Below are 23,794 nucleotides of genomic sequence, written 5' to 3'. Positions count from 1 at the left end.
GAGGCTGCGTTCGCAGCTCCGGGAGGGCCGGCACGAGGCTCCGAGCAGCCGGGGGGTGCGTGAGAGCCCCAGCCTCTCGAGCACGCCAGGCGGCAGCCACAGCTCCCTGGCTCCCAGCCCCCCGGGGCTGAACTTTAACCACCTCGTATGGGATTAATTTTCCTACTGTCTGTTTAAACTAGCTGACAATTTTCATTCAATGAGGAAGTATCTATTTAAAATGTTTTCCAGGTAAACTGTTCCTACTGACGAGCGTTGGTGCGTGCAGGAGCGTCCCGGGCTCTGTCCACTTGTCACACATCTGACCTAGGTGAGTGTGAGCTGAGACTGTATGTTACCCAGCGCGGTGAGGGCTCTGTGGCACTCGGTGCAAGCTGGCTCTAGCCCATCCTCAATTTTTGGGCCCTGACTCTACTTTCATGTGTGTGTCTGGCTGCAGATCCACGCTCTCTGCAGAGGAGGGATGCTTGCTTTCAGTGCTGAGGATGTTTGGTTTCAGCCCTGCGAGTACCCCTGGTCTCACATGCAGTTGCAGAATTGTTAGATGTCTTTAATTAAGTCAGTGAACTCTGCCAGTGCAGCAGATGCCTCCATTAACTGCTCAGCCACAGGCGTTTTGCAAAACAGTGAAGAATAGGGGTGCACCAAAGGAGAGAATTGCTTCAGCTTTGATCAGCGTCCCCTGCAGCACAGGGCCTTCAAAGAGAGGCAGAAAGCTCCCCGTGCTCAGAAGCACCGTCTTGCAGCACACAGGCGAATTGGATGGGGCGCCTGAGTCTCGTCAGAAACACCTACTCCCAGTTCTCTGACCTGCAGTTCACCTTCCTTGACGGAATTGCTTTTTAACAGAAAGTAATCTTGCAGCCCAAGCTAGGGGTGAGAGCAGCTCTGGAGGTGAAGCAGCGGTGGTGAAGGAGGGCTTCATGCCAGCAGCAGGAGAGGCAGTTCTTGCGCCTGGGGTCTCGCGGGAGCTGAGCTGCATTTCCTGTTTGCTGCTGGCAGGCTCCAGGGAACAAGAATTTTTAGGATGTTCTTCACAAACCAGCAGGACAGTGCCAAAGAAACACCTGGTTTTGCAATCAGTTTTTCCTCTGCTTGCAAACAGCTGTGCAAGGCCCTGAATGTTTGCTGAATTCAGTGGGATTTCAGCAAAACAAAGGCAGCTAAGCCTTGAGGAGTGATTCAGAAAATTCACTTTCCAGTGCCATTAACCCTGGAGGCACTGAAGATCAGCTGGCCCGTGAAGCACCCTCAGTAGCAGTGCCCAGTGCCTAGGAAAGCTCAAGGCTCCCAGCCAGGCGCAGCGGGACACCCAACTCCAGCCCGGTTCGGCTGAGTTTGGTGGCCCCATCCCTGAGGCATGGCCTAAACCTCCCTGCCACCCTCAGCCAGCTCCAGTTTTGACCCAGCAGCCATGATCAGCCCTAGAAGGACAGGACGGCAGCGGGAACGTTTTGTGACACTCCCCAGGACCGCAGGAGGGGCAGCAGCAGCCCAGGTGGGTGCTGGCTGCTCGTGTGCATTGCCCGAAGGCGCTGGGTGTACCATGGGGAGCGTCCCAGCCCTCCCACTCCCGTGTCTTTGGGGAGGAGAGGGCTCTGCTCAGCAAGCCAGGGACCATACTCACAGACAAAGTCCCCGGGCAAGCCTGTGCCCAGTGGCTGACCCATATTCCTCGTTTTTCCCCGTAAACCACACACCTGGCACAGCGATACGCGTGCGGCTCGGTGGTTCTTAAGCTCGTTCTGTTGGCACGACGCAGACGCTTTGCTCAGCACATCTTCAGGAGGGCACTCAGCACTGGGACACCTCTGGGATCTGCCCCAAGGATAGCCCCGAAGGAGCCGCGTATGAACACTTTGGAGGACGCAGACAAATGAGCTGACAGGGAGCTGGTGGGCACTGCGCAGTCAGGTGGCTGCGAGCGACGGCTTGACTTCCCTTCGAACAGAAGGCTGACTTCAGCTCTGCTAGTACTGACCAGGGAGACAATCACAGCACAATTAAAGTTCAGGCTTGATGGGGGAACAAGCCCGCTGCTACACTTAGGAAGCCAAACATTGCGCGGTTAAAGGTAACAGCCACCTCCGGCTTCAGCCCGAGGGTGTGCTCGTCGGAGGTAACGGCACGCGTTCGTACCTTCGTTAACCGAAATCGTGCTACCGGTCATTTTACAAAATGGAAGGCAAAGTTTATCGACATTTAAAGGATCACAGCATGCGCGGGGAGAAACACTTCCACCTGCCTGGGAGCGCGGAGCGCGGGGAAGGAACCCCGGGGTACCCAACCCCAACCCCAACCCCGGCCGTGCCTGCCCCGGCCAGAGCCGTCGGGGCGGGGCGGCACAGGGGCTGCCCCGGGGCCGGGGGGGACGAGAGGGGACCGGGGGGGACAGGGGGACACCGGGGGGACACCGGGGACACCCCGGGGACAGCGGGCGGGAGCGGGGCGGGGCGGGGCGGAGCCGTCGGGGCTGGGGCCGGGCCCTGCCCGCGGCGCTGCCCCCGTGGCGCGGGCGGTCCCCGCTGCGGCTCGGCGCCTCCTGCTCCTCCTGCTGCTGCCGTGCGGCTGCTCCCCTCCTCTTCCTCCTCCTCCTCCTCCTCCTCCTCCTCCTCCTCCTGGCCGCTGCGGCGCGGGGGCTGCGGGCGGAGCGGCGGCGCCATGAGCGGGGCGGCGGCGAAGAGCGAGAAGCTGGACGAGGCTCAGGCGCTGGCCCGCAGCTGCGCGGGCAGACCCGACTTCCAGCCCTGCGACGGGCTCTCGCTCTGCGCCACGCACAGCCACGGCCGCTGCTTCCGCCTGCACTGGTGCTGCCACCTGGGATGGTGCCACTGTGAGTGAGCGAGCCCGCGGCCCCAAAACGGCCCCGCAGCGGTCCCGGGGGGGTGGGGGGGGGGGGAGCGGCTCCGCGCTGCCCGGGGGCTGCCGTCCTGTCCCGCCCCGTCCCATCCCCTCCTGTCCCTTCCCATCCCGTCCCGTCCCGTCCCGTCCCGTCCCGTCCCGTCCCCTCCTGTCCCTTCCCATCCCACATCCCGTCCCCTCCTGTCCCATTCCCATCCCATCCCCTCGTATCCCATCCCATCCCGTCCCCTCCTGTCCTTTCCCATCCCATCCCCTCCTGTCCCTTCCCATCCCACATCCTGTCCCCTCCTGTCCTATTCCCATCCCATCCCATCCCCTCATACCCCATCGCATCCCCTCCTGTCCCTTCCCATATCCCGTCCCCCCCATCCCATCCCATCCCATCCCATCCCATCCCATCCCATCCCATCCCATCCCATCCCATGGGTTTCTTCCCAAGGAGCAGTGGCAGCAGCCGGGGGGCTGCCCAGAGGCCTGCTGCAGGCAGCCCCGTGCCGTGGCCCCGCTGCCGGTGTTGAAGCATCAGGGAAAGCCTCTGCACGCTGCTTCGTCCCCCGGGGTTGTCCTTGTGGCTGGGGGCTTCCTTCCCATTCCCACGCTTTGCGATCCTACTTATTGTAGGAATGTGCGACTTAAAATGCTTTGAGTAGAGAAGTAGCCCCTGCAGGATACAGCAGATAGTTACTGCCTCAAAACGCAGTGCTGAGCCAACTCTGTCGGAAAGGTGCCCAACAACTTTAATGTCTGCCTTGGAGATGCCGGTGTGGGTAATCATGGAGGCTGGGGTGGCCAAAGACAGTTCAACACATAATTAATCACATATCTCCCTGACGAGCAGGCTTTCCAACCAGCGTGTCTGTCTGAGGTCAGAAAATGGTGATGGAGCTAGGGACCTGGCTCGTGTTGTGCTGCGGAGATCTTAAAGCCTGGAGGGACGGGGTTACAGCTGAACCTCGGTGTGAGGGCTGCTGGGTGCTGCCGAGATGTCCCTTGACTCCTGACATCCTGTTCCCATTTCAGTCTGTCACTGCCTTTCTTTGTAATTTAAACTCCTATGTGGATTTCCCACTCGTGCGGTTCTTGCAAATTTGGTTTAATGGGAAAAGGGTCTGCCTAAAAAGGCACCTTTTATTTGGACGAGAGCTTGTATTTGAACTAAATGCATGGATTAGGAATGTCCCCCTGATTTGAGGCTCATTTGATACCCGTTTGGAACAGTTGTGTTTTGTCAGCACCCTGAAATGAGTGCTGTGTGGTGACAACTGGCTACGTCTGGAGGTGTCACAGTCGCCTGTTGCGCATGGACAGGGATGTCTCACGAGTGGCGTTTCGTCAGTGACACAAAGGCCCTCGAGTTACGACCTAGATGTATTTTTCTTTTCCAGAATTTCTGTGGTTTCAGTTATTTGAGCTCATAAGCACTCCGTAGGATAAGATCAGAGCTCAAAATGGTGTTTGTAAACTGGAGATGTTGTCGGAAATCAGCAGGGATGGTCCTGGGATGGGGAAGTCAATCGCAGAGCTGGGAACACCTGGAGAAGTGACGTTGCAGAGAGGGATCTGGGGATTAAGATGGATCACAAACTGGATATGCGTCATCAGCAGGAGGCCTTTGTGGTAGAAAATCCAAAAACAGAACCCGAGCCTTCACTTCACTGGGGATGCATTAACAGGAACATTGCAAGCATGCAATTTAATTAGTCTCTTCAACTCAGTAATGATGAAACCAGACTGATGGGTTTAGTTTTGAGCATTGCACTTCAAAAATACTGTAGGAGAACTGGGGAGGTTCTGTAGGAGGTCACAGCGCTCGGCGCAGAAAATAGGATTTACAAGGGGGTGCAAAAGCAAAGCCGTTGCTTGGGCTGTAAAAGCACCGAGGGAGGGAGGGAGGGGAGACGAGCTTTGCAAAGGATAAAGGGAGCCTTGGAAAGGAAGTTGTGTTCTAGTCCTTCTCCACGCAGACTTGGAAGATAACCAGTTATCACTTACCTGTGGCAAGGAAAGTTCAGGCTTGGTAGTGAAAAACATGTTTTTAACTAGCAAGAGAAATGAAGCAAGGGAACAGAGTGCTTCAGAAAGTGAGGAGTCACGTTCACTGGAGGCCTTTAAGGAGGACTTAGACCGGTGTCTCCTGGAGTGACATAGAGCCGATTCCCTCCTGGAAGGACATCTTCTTGAGATGCCATCCAACCCTTAGCTTCCCTATGGCAATCACAGGAACTAAAAATAACTGTAGCTTTTGTAAGAAGTACAAACTTTTTCCTTAATTTCTCCCTTTACAGCTAAGGAAACTTTCAGATGTGTTTGTCCTACAAAGCTGTCATTTTAAATGAAAGAAGTCACATACCTCGTGTTCTTGGTTAATCTGAAAGCTAGGAACAAGTACGCTCCCTTCTTGCCCCCTTATTTCCTAATGCAAATGTCTGAGCTAAGGATCTCTTTGTATCGCGCTCTTGCAAAATGAGTGGAGTTGGGCTTAAAAGGGAGTAAGAACAAGGCCTATAATGGAAGATGGTATAGAGGTCAGCGATGTAATTAAGCAGTGTTGGAAGTTATCTTCCATAAAGACAGTGCTGTAATACTGCCTTAGGAATCCTCAGAGGGCTCTTGAAAGTGCTGCGCTGTGACTCCTAAGAGCTGCATAGGGGCACAGGAATCCCTACGTCAATTAAAATGGCCCGTGCAGTATTATTTTCCATTGGTGTCCACGGTCCTGGAGGATGTCAGCTCGATTGAAGTGCACTTGCACTGAAAAATGACACAAACTCACCACCGCTACAGGCAGTAGATTGCCTCCTCATGTGTATTCAGCATCACATCTGCTTACTTCAGTGACAGACACAATTCAGCGTTGCTGAGCCACTTGGCTATAGAAGTAATAATTGAGAAAGAACCTAGTCTGAATTCCCCAAAGCCATTTTTGGTGGCACGCTCTGAAGTAAGCAGTCCTTTAAGCTTTCTCTTTACCTCCGATGTTTCCCAGGCTGTAAAATGGCAATAGTAGCTGGCAGGCGGGATCGCAGAGACTGGTCGGTACGTCCAAACATCTCCAAAAACCTCAGGTGCTGTGTCTGTGACTTCTGTGTCTGAGCCCGGCAGTTTATTTCAGGTCACTGTCGCTGTTTGGTGCTTGGTGGGGAGCAGGTTTCTGGGTGAGGGGGGAGGTGGCTCGCTAGTGGGCCAAATGAAACCTCTGTAAGCAGGCACACACGTGCGACATGCAGCGCCTGGGGGAGGCTGCACGTGGTGGGGCGGGAGCACAGAGGGTACAACGAGGGGCCCTGGAGGATGAGAGCACCTTGTAGCTGGCTGCAGCAGGCATTGTGGTGCCCTCCCTGCTGGGGCGAGGCAACAGGGCGGAAAGTGCTACCCAAGGACGATTTTTTTTTGGTTTAAAAAATGTCTGTCCCACGCTTGTCCTGTTACACGCTGCTCCTGCTTGCACCTTTCAGCCTGTGCACGTTCCCCTTGCCAGGGGGACTCCCCCTGCTCCCCTTCCTCTGTCCCTCTGGCAGCCCCGTGGGATTTTGTTCATTAGCTGCAGGGTGAGAGCCTTAAATTGCTCAGTTTTTCCAAAGAGACGACACACAACAGAGGTAGCTCTGTGGCAAGGTGCTCGCCTTCCTTTCCTCGCCTCTGGGTTTCCACTGCGGGTCTGGTTTGTGCTGATGCTGTCTGCGATGCCCATCAGCGGGTTGCTGCCTGCACGGTGGTTCCTGCCTGCACGGTGTCGCTGCTTCTGTCAGAAGGGGGCAGGTGCCGGGGGTTACCTCCCTCCTGACAGCTGGGCTTCGACTGTGGTGTCTCATCTCACTTCCTAAAAACGAGCTCATCAGAGAAGGCATCGCACTCAGTATGATTTCGGAATTGGCTTCGTTCCGGGACAGTGCAAACATAGGGCATTCTGTTGTAACTCCTTTGCAAGGGTTTATTTTCTGTCTGAATGTTTTGCAGTACGTTAAACACCTTGCAAAACTCTCAGTACGCCGTGTTGCAATTATCAGAAATCCGTCACGAATAACGCTTCCCCAACACTCATTTCACAGCAGTCGTATCAACAGACAGGAACTGCTACCGTATATTAGTCTCTCTGTGGCTTATTATTTTACCCAGGTTCAGCATCCAAAAAGCGGGCCTTTATTACTTAAAGCCTCTTGCATATCTTACATTGAAAAATTGATGCAGCAAATAAATTTTGTGTCCCGCCGCTTCTCCAGATCCAGCTGTTCTCGCCGACTACAGGAAAGCAAACAGCACGGCTGAGAGCCGTGAGCCTCCTTTGGGTGGTCAGAAAGGAAAAACAGTCGCTAGGCTCAGACCTCTGAACAGATTGTGGGGGCAGTGTAGGTTTTTAGAGGTACAAATGCTCCCCCGCCCTTGCACCCCGCGATGGCTCCCTGCTCCGTGGCGCTCCTCACGTCCTTACAGGGCCGCTGCACCCCAAGCTGAATCCTGACCTGGCGGGGTCTGCATCAGGTCAGGCAGCTTGGCAAGAAAACCCCGTTGTTCCTTGGCCAACAGGAGATGGGCTTACGTGGCAGGTGGCATGCCAAGAAGGGCATATGTTTTCCGGGCGGTTCAGGGGGGAGGGCTCCTCTGATTTTGGCCGTGCCAGCGCACACTGTGGGGACGAAGAACCCAAGCGTACTTAAATTGCGTGCCTGGCTGCCCGTGGTGACAGGGAGGCCAGGAGTTCTTGCTCTCAGAGCTGGCTGCATCGCTTCCTCATTGCCTGCTCGTGGGCACCTGGGGGTCCCATGGGGCAGACAAGCGATGGTTTTTGGGTCTGTGTGCAGTTGCTCTTGCAGGGCCTGGGCAGCCAGAGGTGATGGTCGGTCTCCCACAGCTGCTGCCACGGAGCGAAGCCAGTCAGTACACTCGCTGCACCTGGGAGTACTCTGAGCTTTGCTGCTGACAGCCTTCTCTACTTGACACACCGGTGTTTTTACTTTATAACATTGTTAGCTAAAAACATTAATTTTCCACCCCGCAAAACCGGTGAGATCTCCGTGTCGCGGCCAGCCTTGATTTTCCTCTCCGCGGCGGCAGCTGCGGCTGTGTGTCAGGGAGCATCTCCCACCGCTCCTGGCAGCGGGCACGTCCCGGCCCCGCGTGCCGGGTGCTGGTCCTTTGCCCCGCTCTGCAGCGCGGCGTGCAGCACGCAGGCAGCTGGGTGCTACACACCAAGTGTACGTACCAAGTGCTATTTCCGCGGTGTCTCCCCCACCTCTGGAGCGACAGCAGCCGTCAGCAGGGCTCCGACAGTCTTTGAAACGCGTGCAATTATTCAGACCCCAGCCTGCCTGTGAGAACTGTAAGCAGGGAATCAGCAAGGCAGCCTTTGTTTCCTGTAACAGAGCACTGGTAAGTGAGCTAAAGTGTCTATTGAAGGTTTTCAAGTGCACTATGACAGAGCTTGCGGGTTTAAAGAGAATTGGCTCTGCCTGCCAGCCAGCTTCTGTTGATCTCTCCACGTTCGGGAAGCAGCTACAGCCCCGGGGCGCTCTGTAGCACTGCATGTGCTGTAGACCTCCAAAAGACTGACTTGCTTTTCTTCTGGTGGGTTTTCTTTGCGGTGGTTTCGGTGGGTCTCGCGGGCAGCAGGGTGACGGCGCCTCGTGTACCTGGAGGTGGGCTCTCCTCCAGCAGGCGGCGTGGGCTGGCCCGTCCCGGCCAGACACCACTGGGGGCAGCTTGAATCTCCAGTGGTGCTGTTCCACAGGACAAAACCATGTCCTGAGGACTGACTTGGTGGGTAAATGTGGAAAAGGAGTTGTAACATGCTTATGTTTTAAATTATGAGACTGAATACTAGGGGTAGCTCGCACATTTTAGCTGTGGAAGAGCTCTGACTAAGGAGAACTGGAGCAGCTGGGCCAGGAACTCGGGGCTGGGCGTTCTCTGAGAAATGGCTTGTCTTGGTGGGAGGATGATTACAAAGCCTAGAAGAAATACCCGTTTTTCTTTTGTGTTTGCTGCGAAAAGGATTTGAACATCCATCCGGTGTAAGTCTGTGTATCTGGACAAAATGCTTGCGCCCGAGCAAGGCACTGTGCTGAGCACCAGGCAAGGCTTGCCGAAAGGTGGCTTTGGCAGCTTGTACCGGGGAAACACGCTTAACGAGCGTTTGCTGCCTGTGGCTGTGCAACATCTCCTCCTCACCTGTATTTTGAAGACCTATTATATTCTAGCTTCATTTCGCTGAGCTGTACACAACGAAGAAAGGAATGTCAGCTCAATGCATTCTGACGTGTAGCTCTAAGGGTAAGCAGCGCTCTGCCGGTTTTCACGGGTGCACCTTTCTGGCCCTGGATTGCGTTTCGTTGCTGTGGTTTTAGTTATAATCCCCAAATCGCAGCATGAATAGACTGTTAATGCTGTGTCTTGGGGAGAGAACCCAAACGTGTAGATTTCATCAAACCCTGTGGAAACATCAGTGCCTTTGAAAGAACCTGCTGGCATTCATTTTAAAATCCTTTCTGTGATGCACAGTTATGTCTAGAGATGTGCCTGCTCCTTTTTTATTATCATCATCATTACCAACAGAAACCCTTAACAGGAGTAGACCATGAGAAAAGCTTTGAATTCAAGTTACATGCTCTAAGTACATCTTGCACGACTAATTCTGTGCCTCATACAGAATCGAACAGAAATCGTTGCACTTCTTTCTCCAGAAGTCCTGACAGAAAGGAGCCTTGTGTACCGAAGTGCTTTCTGCTAGCCAAAACCTCCTGGTTGCCATGCATGACAATGAGGCTGTGTTTCATAATCTGTCCATCCATCTGAGGAGCATGATTCACAAAAAATTATGTCTGCTTGCCCAAAACTCCGTGAGCTGCAGCAAAAGGCTGCCGAGAGCTGTGGATAAAGGAGACCTCCCTTCTGTAACTGCTTGAAGGGCTAACCTGCTGTTTTCGTGAAGCTTTCGTGACCAGCCTGAAATGAGGAGGCTGAGGCTGTCTTATTACAGAAGCAAGCAGTTTGGAGGGAGAATTCATTAATGTTGTGTCCCGTCAGCTGGCGTGGTTGGCTGTGAATTCAGGATGTTCCTGAAAGGGTTTGTGATGAAGGCTGAGCCTCTGCTCCTGCTCCGAGGTCTTCGTTCTGGGAAAACGCTCCAGGCACTTTTCTCACTGCAGAGTAACAGCTCACAGATGAAATGTGTGCTGGAGCTCCAGTGCCCCTGGCAAACGTGTGGCTTCCTTCCTGCACTCTGCAAGCAAGGAAGTCGATTTTCCTGTTTGATTCTGTATGCATATTTAATTTGGGTGCCTAAATGCAAAAGTGTACGGCTCCGGTGCCCTCTAACGAGTTACCTTTACTCTTGTGGTTGCTGATGGATGTTTCATGTGTCTTCACTGCAGCCCGTGGTCATATCCTCGCATTGCCCTATGCCTGAATCACGAGATTGTCATCTTCGTGGTTCCTGTCCTGCAGGTCTACAGAGCTGAGCGTGTGCTCAGGTTTGCTGGGAGCACTGATGAGTGCTTTCAGGTGCTTGGCACAGGACCCCGAGTCCCCTGGCGGCACCTGGGAGCTCATCAGGAGCACGTTCTGCCTCTGCCTGTGGTGATGAAGCCAGCAGAGCCAGGCTCGTACAGAATGGGCATCTTGGGGGGGGGTTATGCAATGCCTCGCAATTTACCCAAAGCTGCCTTACACCTCGTGAGTCACTTCAAGTCTTGTTAACTTCGTTCTGCACGTTGGTAAGTCTATACCGGGAATTTTTGTCTCTGTAAAGGACAAGATCCGAAATGCTTCGCTCACGTTCTGAGATGCTCCAAGTGAGAGCTGTGACAGTGTGGGCTTAGCCGTCGGTGGATGGCATCAGCTTAGAGTAATGCAGAAAGCTGGTTGGTGGTAGGTTGGCTTACAGGTAGTCTGTCTCTCCCTCTCTGTGTATGTAAAGTGACCCTGTTTCAGTGTGCTGTGGTTTTTACTCCAGCACCTGTGTGAACGTATCTGTCCATAAGATACGGAGCATGTTTTCAGAATGCCTTGCATTCTCCCAGGAAGCAATTTTTGTACAGTGCCTGATCACAGAATTCAAGAAGTGCAGTTGCTGCAATTGAGAGGTGTTTTTGCCAGTAGTTCAGTGTATTCACATAGACGGAGGTCAGAGACCTACTGGAAAAGTAAAATCTGATTGCTCGGCAACTGTACCTTGTTTTTAATATACTCATACTTCAATTTAAGCAACGTAACAGTTGGAATTTATATATAACCTGTGTTGTAAAACAGTTTTAACCAGAGCATGCATTTGTATTCCTGTTCTCACTGATGGCTGCAGAGCTCGAGAGCCCAGATGCGTGCTGGCAGAAGCGCTGCTTTACTTGTGTGCTCGCACCCGGCCCCGCAGCGGTTTCCCCGCGGCGCGGTCACAGCAGCTCTGCCGCCTGCCCTCGTGCATGATGCCCATGCTGGAGCGCACCTGCGGCCATCTCAGGCAGGGTGCTCGGCTGCTTCGTGCTTCTCGTTGCGTGGCTGCCGGCGGTGGTGGGATTTCAGAGCCTTTGCTGACTTGGAGCTGTATTTCAGGTGCCTGCACTTCACTCGGGGAGTGCTGCTTGTTCCTGCTGAGGGGCTGGGACACTGCCAGCTTGCACTGATGGGCTCTTGCAGCCCTCTGGCGTGAGGAGACCCCTTTTTCTTTGCTTTTCCTGCCCTCTGCCTCTAGACCCCAGTGCTCCCTGCTGGGGTGTGTGCTGTGGGAGCACGGTGCTCCAGGTGCGAGATGAGGGCGACGCTTCCACCTCTCCGCCAGTGTTACTGCCCTGCCGCAGCAGTGAGGGCCCAGCTGGCTCCCCCGCGCTGCCCGGCTGCTGTGGCACGGTGGGACGCTGTGCGACCTGCTGGCACTCCTCCTCCTCCGGTATCTGGTGCTTCCTATCTTCCTGCAGAGCATTGCTGGATCTCAAACCCGTCTGAGGGAGGGGTCAGCACCAATACCCATGTGCCTCAGCTCTGTTTGGTGGCATATTTTGGGTGCAAGTAGGGAGAGTAGGTCGTTAAATACTTCAGAAATAGGTTTTGTAGAGCCTTGTAACAGAAATACAAAGATTGGGATGAGTGAAGTATGAATGGAAACGTGTGCAGGTCACCAGAAGAAACAACAGACTGAGGTCAGAAGGGTGGCCTGTACCGGTAGTAGGGCCGCGCTCCCCAGCCATGAGGCTGATGAACGTGCTGTTTGTGGAGCCCGGAAGGCCGGCGCTCTGCTGGGCCCCGGCACAGATGACTTGTCAGCAGGAGACGTGTGCTCTGACAACAGGAAGGCAGCAGCACAGGTACAGCACAGCGCGTATGCCGTTGTTTCTCCTGTCAGCCCACCAGGAAAAGGGACTGCGGCCGTAAAGACGCATCTGTGCCAAGCGGCAGCTATTCCGAGCTCCGAAGAACAGCCTCCTGCCTCAGCTCTGCCGCGGGGGCAGAGCACCTGGCCCTTTGGGGAGGACCTGCCCTTCAAGGACCATCGAGCTGTTCTGCTTGTTTCAGAATTTGCAGGAAAGTGTTCCCATCTCGTACAGGAGACCACGGGCGCACCACCTGCGGGGTGTGCTCTGCCCCTGGAGGGCAGGTACTTGTCTCCCCACTGCCTGCGATTCCTCCGTAGCAGGACTCTTCGTAGGTAGCTTCTGACACCAAGCTGTGGTTATCCTTCTCTGTTACCATATCAGCACGCTGGCTGTCTGCATGGAAGTGATGGGATGCTGAATCTTGAGCAGATGGTACGCAGGGATGGTTTTGTAAAATAAATATTTAACACTAAGGCATTTTTTGCTATTTTCTGTACTGAATTTAACAAATATCTAGCATAAGTTGGGGGATAACATTTTTCAGGGAAGTGCAAAACGTGGCTGCTCTCCTCTTTGCAGAGCAGCTGTGCGAAGGGATGGTGGAAGGCAAATACTGGGTTTAGAGCTCAGATCGTGACGGCCAGTGCTCAGCTGCTGTGCTCACAGCCAGCTGTGCTCGTGCAGGTAATGAGATGGACTGCGGCGCTTCGTGCCTGGGATGTCGCGTGTCTGTGTCCTCCTAAGCCGCTGTGTGCCGGGCTGTGGTTAGCAGTACCTGTGATGAACGTAGCCCTTGCCGCGTTACTTCTGGACCGCACACGCGTTGTGCCTTGTTGTGTTCCCTCGTAACGGGCAGTAAGCAAATGTGGCCCCTTTATGAGGGCTGATAGCTGCACGAAACATTTCTAAATCCTCCAGTGTTGCTTTTTCCTTAAGGCTGGTAAATCCGTACAAGAAACGAGAGGAAAGAGCAGGGATGGTAGTATGAAGCTCCGTGTCTGTTTGCATTTGCGTTACTTGCTATTAGTGGAGGTGTGCAGAAAACCCTGAAAGACTCACAGCATGGAAGATCATGATCTTTTTTTTTATATTTAAAATGAATCAAGGCAAAAGGGCAGTAAAGTACACGTTATGAGGATGAAAAACTTTCTTATTTTTCCCCTTTCGTAAATTTCTGTGAAAAGCTTACGGCTCATCAAGTCAAGGGCTGTCACAGCTGTCTCTCACTATACAGCAATCAGAGGGAACACCTCTGCTTCATATGAGAAGAAAATTGGCAACTGTACGAGATCACCGCCGGGGAGCCACTGAAGAAGTAGCGCCAGGCTGGTTCCTTCCTGTGCTTGGCTGAGATAGGGAGCAGGACAGACGTGTCAGTGCTCTGGTGCAGCTGTGTCTGGGAGAAGAGGCTGCTTGTGCTGCTGCTTGGGGGACACACGGCTGCGAGGGCAGAGCCTGCTAACGCTGCCCAGTGTACTTACCGGCTGCGTGACCTCTTCCACGGTGGTGCTGGGGTAACCGGTGTTCCTCTGCGGAGCTGGCCTGTGTCTTCTGCGATCCCTTACTGTGCCTGCCATCTATGCCAAAAGTACTGGGAGCGCATTGCATGCTCTGTTTGCGTTCACCGCAGTAGAAATTTGTTTGAACAATCTCTGCATGCTTTGCAAATTTGCTTGGAAGAAGTGCAAGGCAAGAGTATCACTTGTGTTAAGGCGTTCCCTATCTTTACATATGAGGAGGCTTCAGTGTTGACAAGCATTTTAGTCGTGCTTCATCGCAGCCACCGATGGCACAGTTCAGCTCTGCTTGAGCTGGTACTGTAAAGCTGACAGTGCCTCAGTGTCCTGAAATCTTCTTCTCCCTGGCGGCTTATTCCCTGGCTCACGTTCCTGACACATCCCATGGTGTTAGGTGAGATACGACAGTGGCAGTGCCGCATGTGACACGAGTGAGCCTCCAGGCTGACTGCAACCAAAGCTCGCTGGCGCCGTTACGCCGGTGTAGTAGCGTCAAGCAGAAGCCACCAGAACCGAACCAGCCGCTCTCCGCTGCGGACCCGTGGTGGGCAGCTGCAGCACGCTTTGCTCACCCCTACTGCAGGAGCACACAGCTGCCGTGGTGTCAGCCCACGTGCCCTGCCCTGGTCACGGCGTCAGCCTCTCTGAATCGTACACCACGTCCAAAGGCAGTGAAATCTGCTTTGCAACCAGAGCCCGTTCTCCTCCAGCACCCCTCAGCTCCATGCTTTCACCACGGCGCTCAGTCAGCTCAGGGGCACGGGAGCAGTTCCTGAGCTGCACTGGTTGAACTGAGCCAGGCTTTTTTAGTTAGATAGCATACAGTCGGCAGGGTGTCATTAACCCTGCAGATTTTGGGAGAGTAGGTGAACTGGCAGGTGTAGAAATCTTTGTCCAAGCAGCTGCAAGAGAAAGCATACATACGAAAAAAAGCTTTTGTTTTGGTTAAAAGATGTCTAAACGTCTTGCATGCAAACAGCTGTTTGCTACACCATAGGTATTGCTGATTTAGATGTGTAAAACCCACAGCAGAAGGTCCAGAACCATCTTTTATCATCTTTCTGAAGTGTGGTACGTTTCACGTTGCTGTTAGCAAAAAATCCTTCGAGGTAGCATTTTGAGAGGGTGAGGACGGAGGCTTTGTTATGAAAAACCCCACTGCTGAAAGCTGAAGTTTTAATTTCTTTTTTACCATGCCAAGCACATCGGTGTCAGAGGTAAACTAGAATGCTGGGACGAAGCGAAGTGGAGAATTAAGTGTTTAAGCAGCACCTCTGCTTATTTCATGGTTAAGTTATTTTGTATTAGCCACGGAAATTACTGCTGTGTCTGTTCGGTAAAGATGCATGCCGACTGCTCAATTAGCAAAAAAACAGAAAGAAATGACCTCATGGCTTACTTCTAAAAGCTTTTATTTATTTTTTATATTCAGGAGACACCATAACACAGCTTCCAATCAATCAACCGCATAGCTCTGGTAATCAATACCACAAAGAGACTTTATGTACATGGAAGTATGTCTACTTTGCGGGGATAAAATGTTTCCCAAGCGGGACGAGTTTGTTTGCTTGAGCTCTGTGCCTCACACCGGGGCTTGCAGCTCCGCTGGACTCTGCCATAACCAGCTCCTGCTGGCCTCTGGGGGTTAATTCTCTGGGGGATTTGGCTTTTAGGCTTTCACAAGGGTTGTCTGAATAATGAAGCAATGGAAAAACAATCACTCCTTGCAGTTGTGCACAACCCGCTGGCGTTGTGTGATTAGCAGTAGACAAAGAGGCGCAGTGTTTACGCAGAGCCATGCTCGGGTGAGCCTGGAGCCGCAGAAAGCCGAGGTGCTGGCGCAGGCTTTCGGTGGTGGCAAACAGCTAAGGGTGGCCGACGTACCTGCTTCCCGGGGCTCTCAGCTGTCTTGCATTTCATATCATCCATCCACATACGGCTGTCGTGGATGACTGAGACTTACCATGAAAACAATCCTGGCACTCCTGGCTTCATGCATTTAGTGTTCAACACCTGGGAGACAAAGCCGGTGATGTTTCCCGTAGCCCTTGTGCCACGCTGGCGGAACACAGAGCCAGAGCCGCAGCGTTTGCTCTGCAGCAGCCTTACAGTGCTCAAGGTCTTCCCAAACCTCTGCAACTGCAGCAAGCTGCTTTTCACAGAACTTTTCTTTTTTGATTTTTTTTTGGAGAAAAACCCTCGCGTGCACCACGTGCAGTATTTTTCCTTCACTGAAATTCTGTCTTCTGCGTAGGCAGGAGCGGCAACTGACCCAGGAAACAACTCGCGATGCGGTGTCTGGTCTGGCATCTGTATTTGTGCAAAACACTGTAATTTACAGGAACATTCATCAGCAGAGCTCAATTCAGAGTTCTCCAACTGACTTGGTGGAAATAAAGCTGCAATAAATTACGTGCTAGAGCATTAAAAGGAACATGTCAGAATAGGTGCTCGAAATGCTATTTTATCATGGCTTTTTGCCAGCTGCTTAAAGTCAGCAAAAATGTTTCTGCTTATTTCAGGGGGGCTTTTACCAGACCACCATGTATTATAAAAGAAGGTGGGACTTGTGCTTTGGGGGTAATTTGCTGTAAAAAAAAAAAAAAAGACTGCTGCCAATCCTGCAAGCTGTAGTGGGTGGGCGATCTTATTTTTAAATTTCTGCATAAATTTTTCATAGCATCCGCATCATGGTTGATGCATTTACATGCATTATGTAGGGTAGGGAGCTATAAGCGATGCTATTACCACAGCCCTGTCCGTGATCCACTCTGACAGCTCCAGCTGTGAGTACCAGCACCTTTTAACAGAGGTAACTGATCACGTTCATAAACGAGAGGCTTCATCTAAAATAAACAGGCTTGGCCCTACAATTCGCTGGAACTTAATAACAAATTCATAACAGAATCCTAAAGAAATGCAGAAAATCAGTTTATGTGGAAAATTTTCCCGTTAGGTGATTTCTGCCTTTCCCTGGCAGCACTTGTCCTTGGACCGCGAGGAAATGTTTCTAGCCAAGGTCAGGTCACACAAACGGGCTTGAAATCCTCTGCTAACAGACTAGCTGCTGCTTTCTTCTACCCTGAAATTAGTGCCAGCGTGGCAGTTTTGAAGCACGCAGCGAATCGCCCCGTGCTGCTGTGAAGCTCTGACAGGCAGCCGCATGCCCAGTAGCGCCTCAGCTCCCCTCACCTCTCCTCCCACGTCCTCCTGCCTGTGCTTTTCAGCCTGGCTTCGAACAGAGCCAAAGCGTGACCACAGCCAGGGCCCTGCATTGCCGCACACGTGATCGGGTTTCTGTTTTGTTTCTGTTTTCCACAACCCAGCAGAGGCTACAGCTGTAAGCCCTGCCCGGGGGTTTGAAGTGCTGTAGTTACCAGACACCAGCTTGGCCGGGAAAATCCAAATCTCTGCTTCTGTGACAAGCGGCGAGAGACAGCACAGGGCGTGCACGTGTATCCGCCCCCTAACACGGTTTGTCAGTGAGCTTCTTCCTTGACCATCTTCCTTAAAGGAAAAAGAGTAAAATTGGATGAATCTTTGATTTCCTTCGATGCTGTGCTTGTGAGCTGCTGTGGCTTAAGTGCTCTGCTTTTCCTCCCCCAGCCCCTCTGGCAGCCGTGTTGAGTGGACAGTCAGAGCCTTGCACAGCAACCCGTATTCTTCATCCCACTGAGCTCTTTACCAACGCCGTCCTGGGACACTTCAAGTAGAATTGGTGCAAAAGAAGAGTTGAGACACTTTTTTTCCCAGTTGTGTGTCTTACCCTTGGCTGTCAATGGAAGGGAACAGGAGCCCACGCAGAAGCGGCCCAAATATCTGCCTCAATACAGCCTCGTGGTTTCGGGCGAGGGTTCGCTGGTCCCAGGTGGGCTGCGTTTCAGTTGCTGTGAGCTGAATTTATTGGCCACCAATCCAGCCAGCAGCGTGCTCAGCAGTCATCTCATTGGGTCGCTTTGCAAGACAGGAGCGTGTTTAATGTTCGCTAATTTGAAAAAAAATAGATTTCCAGAGCTCAGTGGTGGGCAGGAAGGCACAGGCTGCTGCGGGGTGGGGAGGGCAAGGCCTGCCCGGCTGCCCCAGCGCTGTTGTGCTGCGCGGGGGCTGAGAAGGGCCCAGGAGACCGTGGCCCCAGCAGCTGCCAGAACAGCGATGTCCGTGCTGCTGCTGCAGCCAGCTCTGGAGGAGAAAGCGCTCTGTTCTGCCAGGACTGATGCCTTCAGTGCTTTGGTGCTTGCCCTGAAGTCCTCTGAGACACAGCGAGCTTAGACCACGCTATGTTAAAAAGATGGCAAGAGGAGAGGGCTGTGTGTTTCCTAACTGCCATCCAGCCACATTCAAGTAGGAGAAAAAAAAAATACCATTTTATTCTCACTGAGCTTTTCCAGCAGCTCTGTTAACAATTATCATTCCGCAGATCCTAGGAGAAAACTGCTTGATGAGGTATTCAAGTAAAGCTGGTCAAATCTATTCACAAAATGTTCTCTTCCGCGGCCCACTTACTGCAGTGCTCTCGCTGCTCTCTGCCTGGCTGGTGGCTGTTCCCTCCGGCGGCATGACAAGGGGGGGTGGGATTTCTTTTCAGCGTGGTTGGTGCCCATTCCTCTGAGCCCACTTTCTGCCTTGCTGGTCATGCATTGTGCCTCTCCCATGCCCCATGCTCTTTGGGGCCTTTCCTCTGACGCTACAGGTTCGGGAGCCCCAGCCCCGGAGCGCAGGCTGCTTTGCGGCAGGCTGTCCCCCTTCCAGTACCAGCAGGCACAGCAGGGTGGGAAGAGCCTTCTCCAGTGCTCAAGGTTTCCCCGGTGACGTACCGGAGCCCGGCTGGCAGCGCACAGCTTGTGTGCAGGCCCTGGCTCGCCGGGGCTGGCAGAGCGGCAGCTACAGCCAGGAGCTGGGATCCTTTCGCCCATCCCAGAGCCAGTGCCACGCTGGCTGAGAGCTTGTTGCAGTCAGCGCTGGTCGTGTGTCTAGGAAGGGTTCCCGGGCTGAGGACAGGCTTCCTTATCAGGCAGGCATGGCAGAGTGGGCCCTTCCGCGGGGCAGAGGAAAGCCGTGCTCTCCTGTCCCCTCCTCGCCTGTCGCTGGTCCAGGCTGTGCTCAGCTGCCCCGAGCAGAAACACAGTCACCGCGCTGAATTTCCAAAGCAACAGGTAATGCAGGCTGCACTACCTCTGAGCCGCCAACAGAAACACCTGGGGCAGGCAGAGGCATCGCCTCGTCCCAGCACAGCCAGGCCGTTACTGCGGTGAGACTTGGTGCCTTTCTGCTCCTCACCCAGAGAGCTTCGAGCATCAGAGCAGCCCCTTGTTGCTTTGATCCTTTTTTGGCCTTTGTAAAGGAGTATTGGTGATATTCGTAACTCCTGCATCAAAACTCTGCTTAGAGTCCCACTCCTTGCAAGTCTTCTGGAAATGTGTACTTTCGTAGCGTATGCACCCCCTGGGGAGGCATGAATCTCGCAGAGGCTTCATGCAAATAAAATGCAGCATTTTACAGTCCTGGCGTAGCCTCAGGTTTCTCAGTTTTTCCTAACAAAGTACTGATTTTCTGCTCTCTATTTATTTCTTTTAGTAGAGAATTTCAGTTGTGCTCTTCAGTTCACACTTGGTTCAGCTCTATATAGCCAACGTAATCCTATTTTTCTTACTATTTAACCAGATAATCAAAATGTCAAAGGCATTTCTATGGCATAGCAATTCCCTTATTTTCTGCCTTAAGATTCCAGTTGCGATCATGTGTGAATGCTCTGGTTTGTAACACAGAAAATCACGTTAGTACTCAGAAAGAAAGAACATGGAAATGCGCACAAGGAGACTCATCGTTAAGTGTAATAATAAAATCTAAAATGTAGATCATTGTAGCAAAGACAGCTGGTGGAACCGCTCTGCATTTGGTCGGGGGGAGAAAAAGCGTCTTCTGAGCGTCTGTGCAATTTTCTTTCCCCTAGAAAGGCGCGCGGGCAGAGCTGCTGTCTGCCCCACTTCTCACCTGTGGAGTTGGGTCCCTGGAGTCAATTTGGTCGAGTTGGTGACTTCCTACAGACGTCTTGGGAGCAGTGAGAGGGAGAGCAGCAGGACCAGGGCCAGAGAAGCTGTGCTTAGTACAATATTAAGCATCAGAGACCTTGCACCAGGAGAGAACAAAAAAACCACCTTGAGGCCACTAAAACAGCAGCTGCTGACTGCCAGGAGCTGCAGGTTATTACTAACTGCCAAAGGCGGGCACCGCCTGATTGGCGTCCTTCTAACTTAAAAGTCCTTAAATGCTGCGTTTCTGCCTTCCCCGCAGGTAAATACGTCTATCAGCCCATGACACCTGTGGAGCAGCTTCCCAGCACTGAGATCCCTGTTCGCCCTCGGGAGTCCACGAACACAATCCAGATCGCTGTTTCGCTCACCGAGCACTTCCTGAAGTTTGCGCCCGTCTTCCAGCCCCCTCTGCCCCCCGCCTCCCCGCAGTTCTGCACGATCGCAGACCTCTTCATTGACAATTACCGCGTGAAATGCATCAACGGGAAGATGTGCTATGTGCAGAGGCAGCCTCCCCCCGTGCCCCACAAGACAAAGGCCGAGGAAGTCTCTGTCCGCAACGCCTTAATCACAAAAGAGAGCAATACACCAAAAACAGATCACTGCTCGTCCCCTTCCAGCTCGGAGGACTCCGGGATCAACGCGGTGGGGGTTCACTACATGGAGTCGTGCGATGAGGACACAGAGGGGGTGGCCGAGCTAAGTTCAGAAGAAGATTACAGCCCGGATAGCAGCTGGGAACCAGATGAATGCCCACTCTTGTCACCCTCACAGTGTGAAATGGAAGTGATTGAGACTATAGAAACCACTGTGTGATCCGACAAGGTGGTACCAGATCAGTCCAGTTCCCACTCAGTAATGTTGCTTTTGTAGTATTTATATTTTGTTTTTTTTTTCTGACAATCCCTTTTTTTCCAGTGCACTTGATATTTCAGATCCCTCCCTCATGGGAGTGCGGCCGCGGGACTTGCATATTGGTGAACTAGCAGCAGCCTGAGCAATTCTAACGTGTTCTCAGCCTGATCAGACCTCCCATGCCTGCACATAAGGTAGCGATAAATCCTAAGACTCTTATCGCTGAAAAAGGCCTTTTTCTTGGTCTCGGTGACATCCTATGTTACTTCTCATATGAGGACATGCCGCTTGAGATGTTTTCAGCTGTCAGGATGTTTGCAGTGGGCCTTCAAAGCACAGAGGGTGAGCTGGTGTAGCACGCCTGTGAGCAGCAAAACCAAGTTGTCCTTATTCTTTCTTATAAATGATGCGAGGTGCAGCGACAAGAGGCTCGTTCTGCCTCTGTCTGGCCTCCCGCAGTGCCGGTCCTTTTCTCTAGTGTTGGTGCGACCCTCCCCGAACGCGTTGACACCACTCTTCCAGTGGGTTGGTATGGCAGGCTAGAGAACGCACAAAGTGCCTCCAACTTTTCTCCAGGCTATGCACCGAGCATCTGTTGAGTTAGGTCAGGCTCTGAAATCTCCTGAAAAGGCAACTCTTGCTCCTGAGGCCAAGCAGTTGCCCAGATCCCTTCTCCCTGTGGATCTCTGGAAGGGGATCTGGCTTTTGCAGCTCAGCAGGAGGGAGAGCAGGCAGGGAGGAGGCACAGCAGTCTAACCAATACCATTCCAGACCGGGGTGTAAAACGACAGGTGAAGGGAAGCGACTACCTCCAAACACACAAAATCCACCCTCAGCTTTGCCTGCTGCTTCCTCCTGTGCTGTTGGTGCCGGACACGCGCACTCAGGACCAAAAGGCCTCAGGGCCTGCATTTGCCTGAAGAAAAACAAAGTTTAAAACACAAAGTACTTCAGCCACACCACTGTGTTGGCAGAGCTCGGGGACAGCACGGAGGTGCCCGTGAGGTGGCCCAGGCACACGTAGCGGGTGTGCTTGTCCAGACGCAGCCACGGCCATTCATGCTGAGCGAGGAAGCTTCGGCTCACTCTCCTCTGCACCCAGTTCAAGAGCAGGCTTTAAAGTTTTGCTCGCATAGCTGGTGAGAAAGAGCTGTTCTGCTGGCGGTTTTGTTTCAGCCCTCCTTAACGGAACAAAAATATCTTTCTCAGAAGATTTCAGTCAGCTTGAATCAGTTGGAGTCAGTAATAACTGTTTTCAACAGCATTACTGGATTTCTTTGTGTACTTGCTGTTTACGTTTCAAAAGTCATCGGTGAATATAAGGCTGTATAAACGTGTACAGTTTAGTGATTGATACTAGATTATAGTCCATGTTATAGGATGGCTCATCTCTCACTGTATCCTGACAATGTATTACTAATTTTATACACTTTGTAATCAGTATCTTTAGAAAACGTTTAGGCAACAGTGTGTGTATGTGCACATGCGCGTGCTAGGAGTTTACCATAAATGGTTATAAAGTAATACTGTACTTTTTAGACTAAGACTTTCAGACAAAAAATAATAGGTTTTATAGTTTTGATGAATTATATAAAAAAGTGCAATGCTTGTTAAATGAGGAAGTTGGGCCATTGCATGAACAGATACATTCTCACAAGGCACTTAAGTATCCTGGTTTTTTTTGAGGGCATTTAAACAAAGGCTGTAGTAAAACTAAGTAAGGTTTTATTTATTTTTTGAGGGCGGGATTGTCTTTCTTGGTTAACTAAGGTTTCTAACAATGTTTTAGTGTCTTTTGACCATTCAGGCACATCTCGTAAGGTAGAAGAAAGCATTATGTATAAGCCTACAGCATTTACTCATATTTAATCTTTCAATTGTAATCTGAGTGGAGAGCTGCAAACACTCGCTCTGGTGCCTGGTCTGCCTCAGCCTTCCCTTTTCCTGGGAGGACGGGAGGCTGGCGGGTACGGGTACGTCCGGGGCCCCTCCCGAGGCCAGGGTGCTCCTCACCTGCTGTCGCTGCGGGTGCCGTGCACAGTAAAGGCCACCAGGCCACCAGGCCCTTCCTGATCTGCAAGAGCGTCCGGGGTCTGCTCTGCCAGCAAGGAGGGACCGCCGCCGCCTCCTGCTGCTGTTCGGGGGCACCTGCTGCGAGCGCAGTGAGATTAGCTGGGTGTTTATGACCAAGACTTACCATGCTGTCCTGTGGTCTTGCAGGTTCATATCACTGTCGTCAGGATACATCCTTTCTTAACTGTAAAGTAATTAGCAATATTCACAAGCTGTGAGTGTCTCCTACCCAGGATTTGTTCAGATGTCAAGCACAATAAGCTGCCTCTTCCTTCTGTTGTAAAACTTGAGAGGAGCAGCCTGGTGTGGGACAGGGCTAGTTCTGGAAAGCGTCCTGGCAGCCAGCGCAGGGGCAGGTTTCTCACTGCGCTCCATCACGCACCCCAGATCAGAAACACGCTCCTCACAGAAACGTGATTTGTTTGCACAAACATTGCGTAGACGTGCTGTAGGAGACTTGCCCTGAGCTAGTTGCTCCACTCCACCAGGGAGAGGTGTGTATATTTCCTCTTTAATAAAATACTTAACAACTCAAGTTCTGATTGTCCTAACTGTGTATTTCCCGTAATACAGTGAAACACTGCAGGGTTTCCAACAAAGGAGAGCTCGCTCACAGCTTCAGATGGCATTACCTGACATGTACCAAATGCCTGGAGGAGTCCCGCGGCTCCGGGTGAGCTCTGCGCACGGAGCTCCGCCTGCCTGGTGCTGTGCTCCTGCAGGGCACGGAGCCTGGCCTCGGGTACCGGGCATCTGAAGACTCTGCAGCTCAGAGGTGTGCTGGCTGGGACACCAAGGGGGTGTTATCCCAACACATCCCAGTGCTAGTGCCAAAACAGACACAGGAAGAGAGGAGGTGGTGATCATGAACCCGGTAACGCCATTTCACAAGCCACAGGTGACCGAACAGAAACACCACTGCTATTAGGTTGCCACTCTGTGAGTAGACTGATAAAGGTGCCACCAGACGCTGAGCCTCACCTTGTGACACTCCCCAGCTTGGTGTTCAACAAAAAAAAAAAAAAAAAAGAGTTGAGCTTAGTAGTGACAAACCTTCAGCAGTCAGTAAGAGTCGCACCAATCCTCTTCCCCCTGCAGCACCCGAGGGCCTGCCTCAAACCGCACCAAGCCATCCCGCGGCCCTTTCGGGCCAGCC

At 52.5% G+C, this 23,794-nt stretch overlaps 1 protein-coding gene across 1 annotated transcript; it reads left to right on the top strand.

Annotated features, from left to right (window-relative positions):
- The first annotated feature begins 1,453 nt into the window (after positions 1 to 1,453).
- On the top strand, positions 1,454 to 23,173 carry C9H3orf70 (chromosome 9 C3orf70 homolog). Its single transcript, XM_048077238.2, has 2 exons — positions 1,454 to 2,833; positions 19,970 to 23,173. Exons 1-2 carry the CDS (start codon positions 2,179 to 2,181, stop codon positions 20,524 to 20,526), a joined length of 1,212 nt encoding a protein of 403 aa, XP_047933195.2. The 5' UTR covers positions 1,454 to 2,178; the 3' UTR covers positions 20,527 to 23,173.
- Positions 23,174 to 23,794: the final 621 nt, after the last annotated feature.

The sequence above is a fragment of the Anser cygnoides genome, chromosome 9, assembly GCF_040182565.1.
Source record: "Anser cygnoides isolate HZ-2024a breed goose chromosome 9, Taihu_goose_T2T_genome, whole genome shotgun sequence".
NCBI lineage: Eukaryota > Metazoa > Chordata > Aves > Anseriformes > Anatidae > Anser > Anser cygnoides.
The sequence above is the reverse complement of the archived record's forward strand: the minus strand, read 5'-3'. Positions and strand labels throughout refer to the sequence as shown.

What these genes read in the sequence shown, in the direction of transcription:
- C9H3orf70 (XM_048077238.2), top strand. Translation starts at nt 2,179, where the DNA reads ATGGAAGGCAAAGTTTATCGACATTTAAAGGATCACAGCATGCGCGGG. An exon ending in CCACCTGGGATGGTGCCACT is followed by an intron (nt 2,834 to 19,969) that starts GTGAGTGAGCGA and finishes CCTTCCCCGCAG; the next exon opens with GTAAATACGTCTATCAGCCC.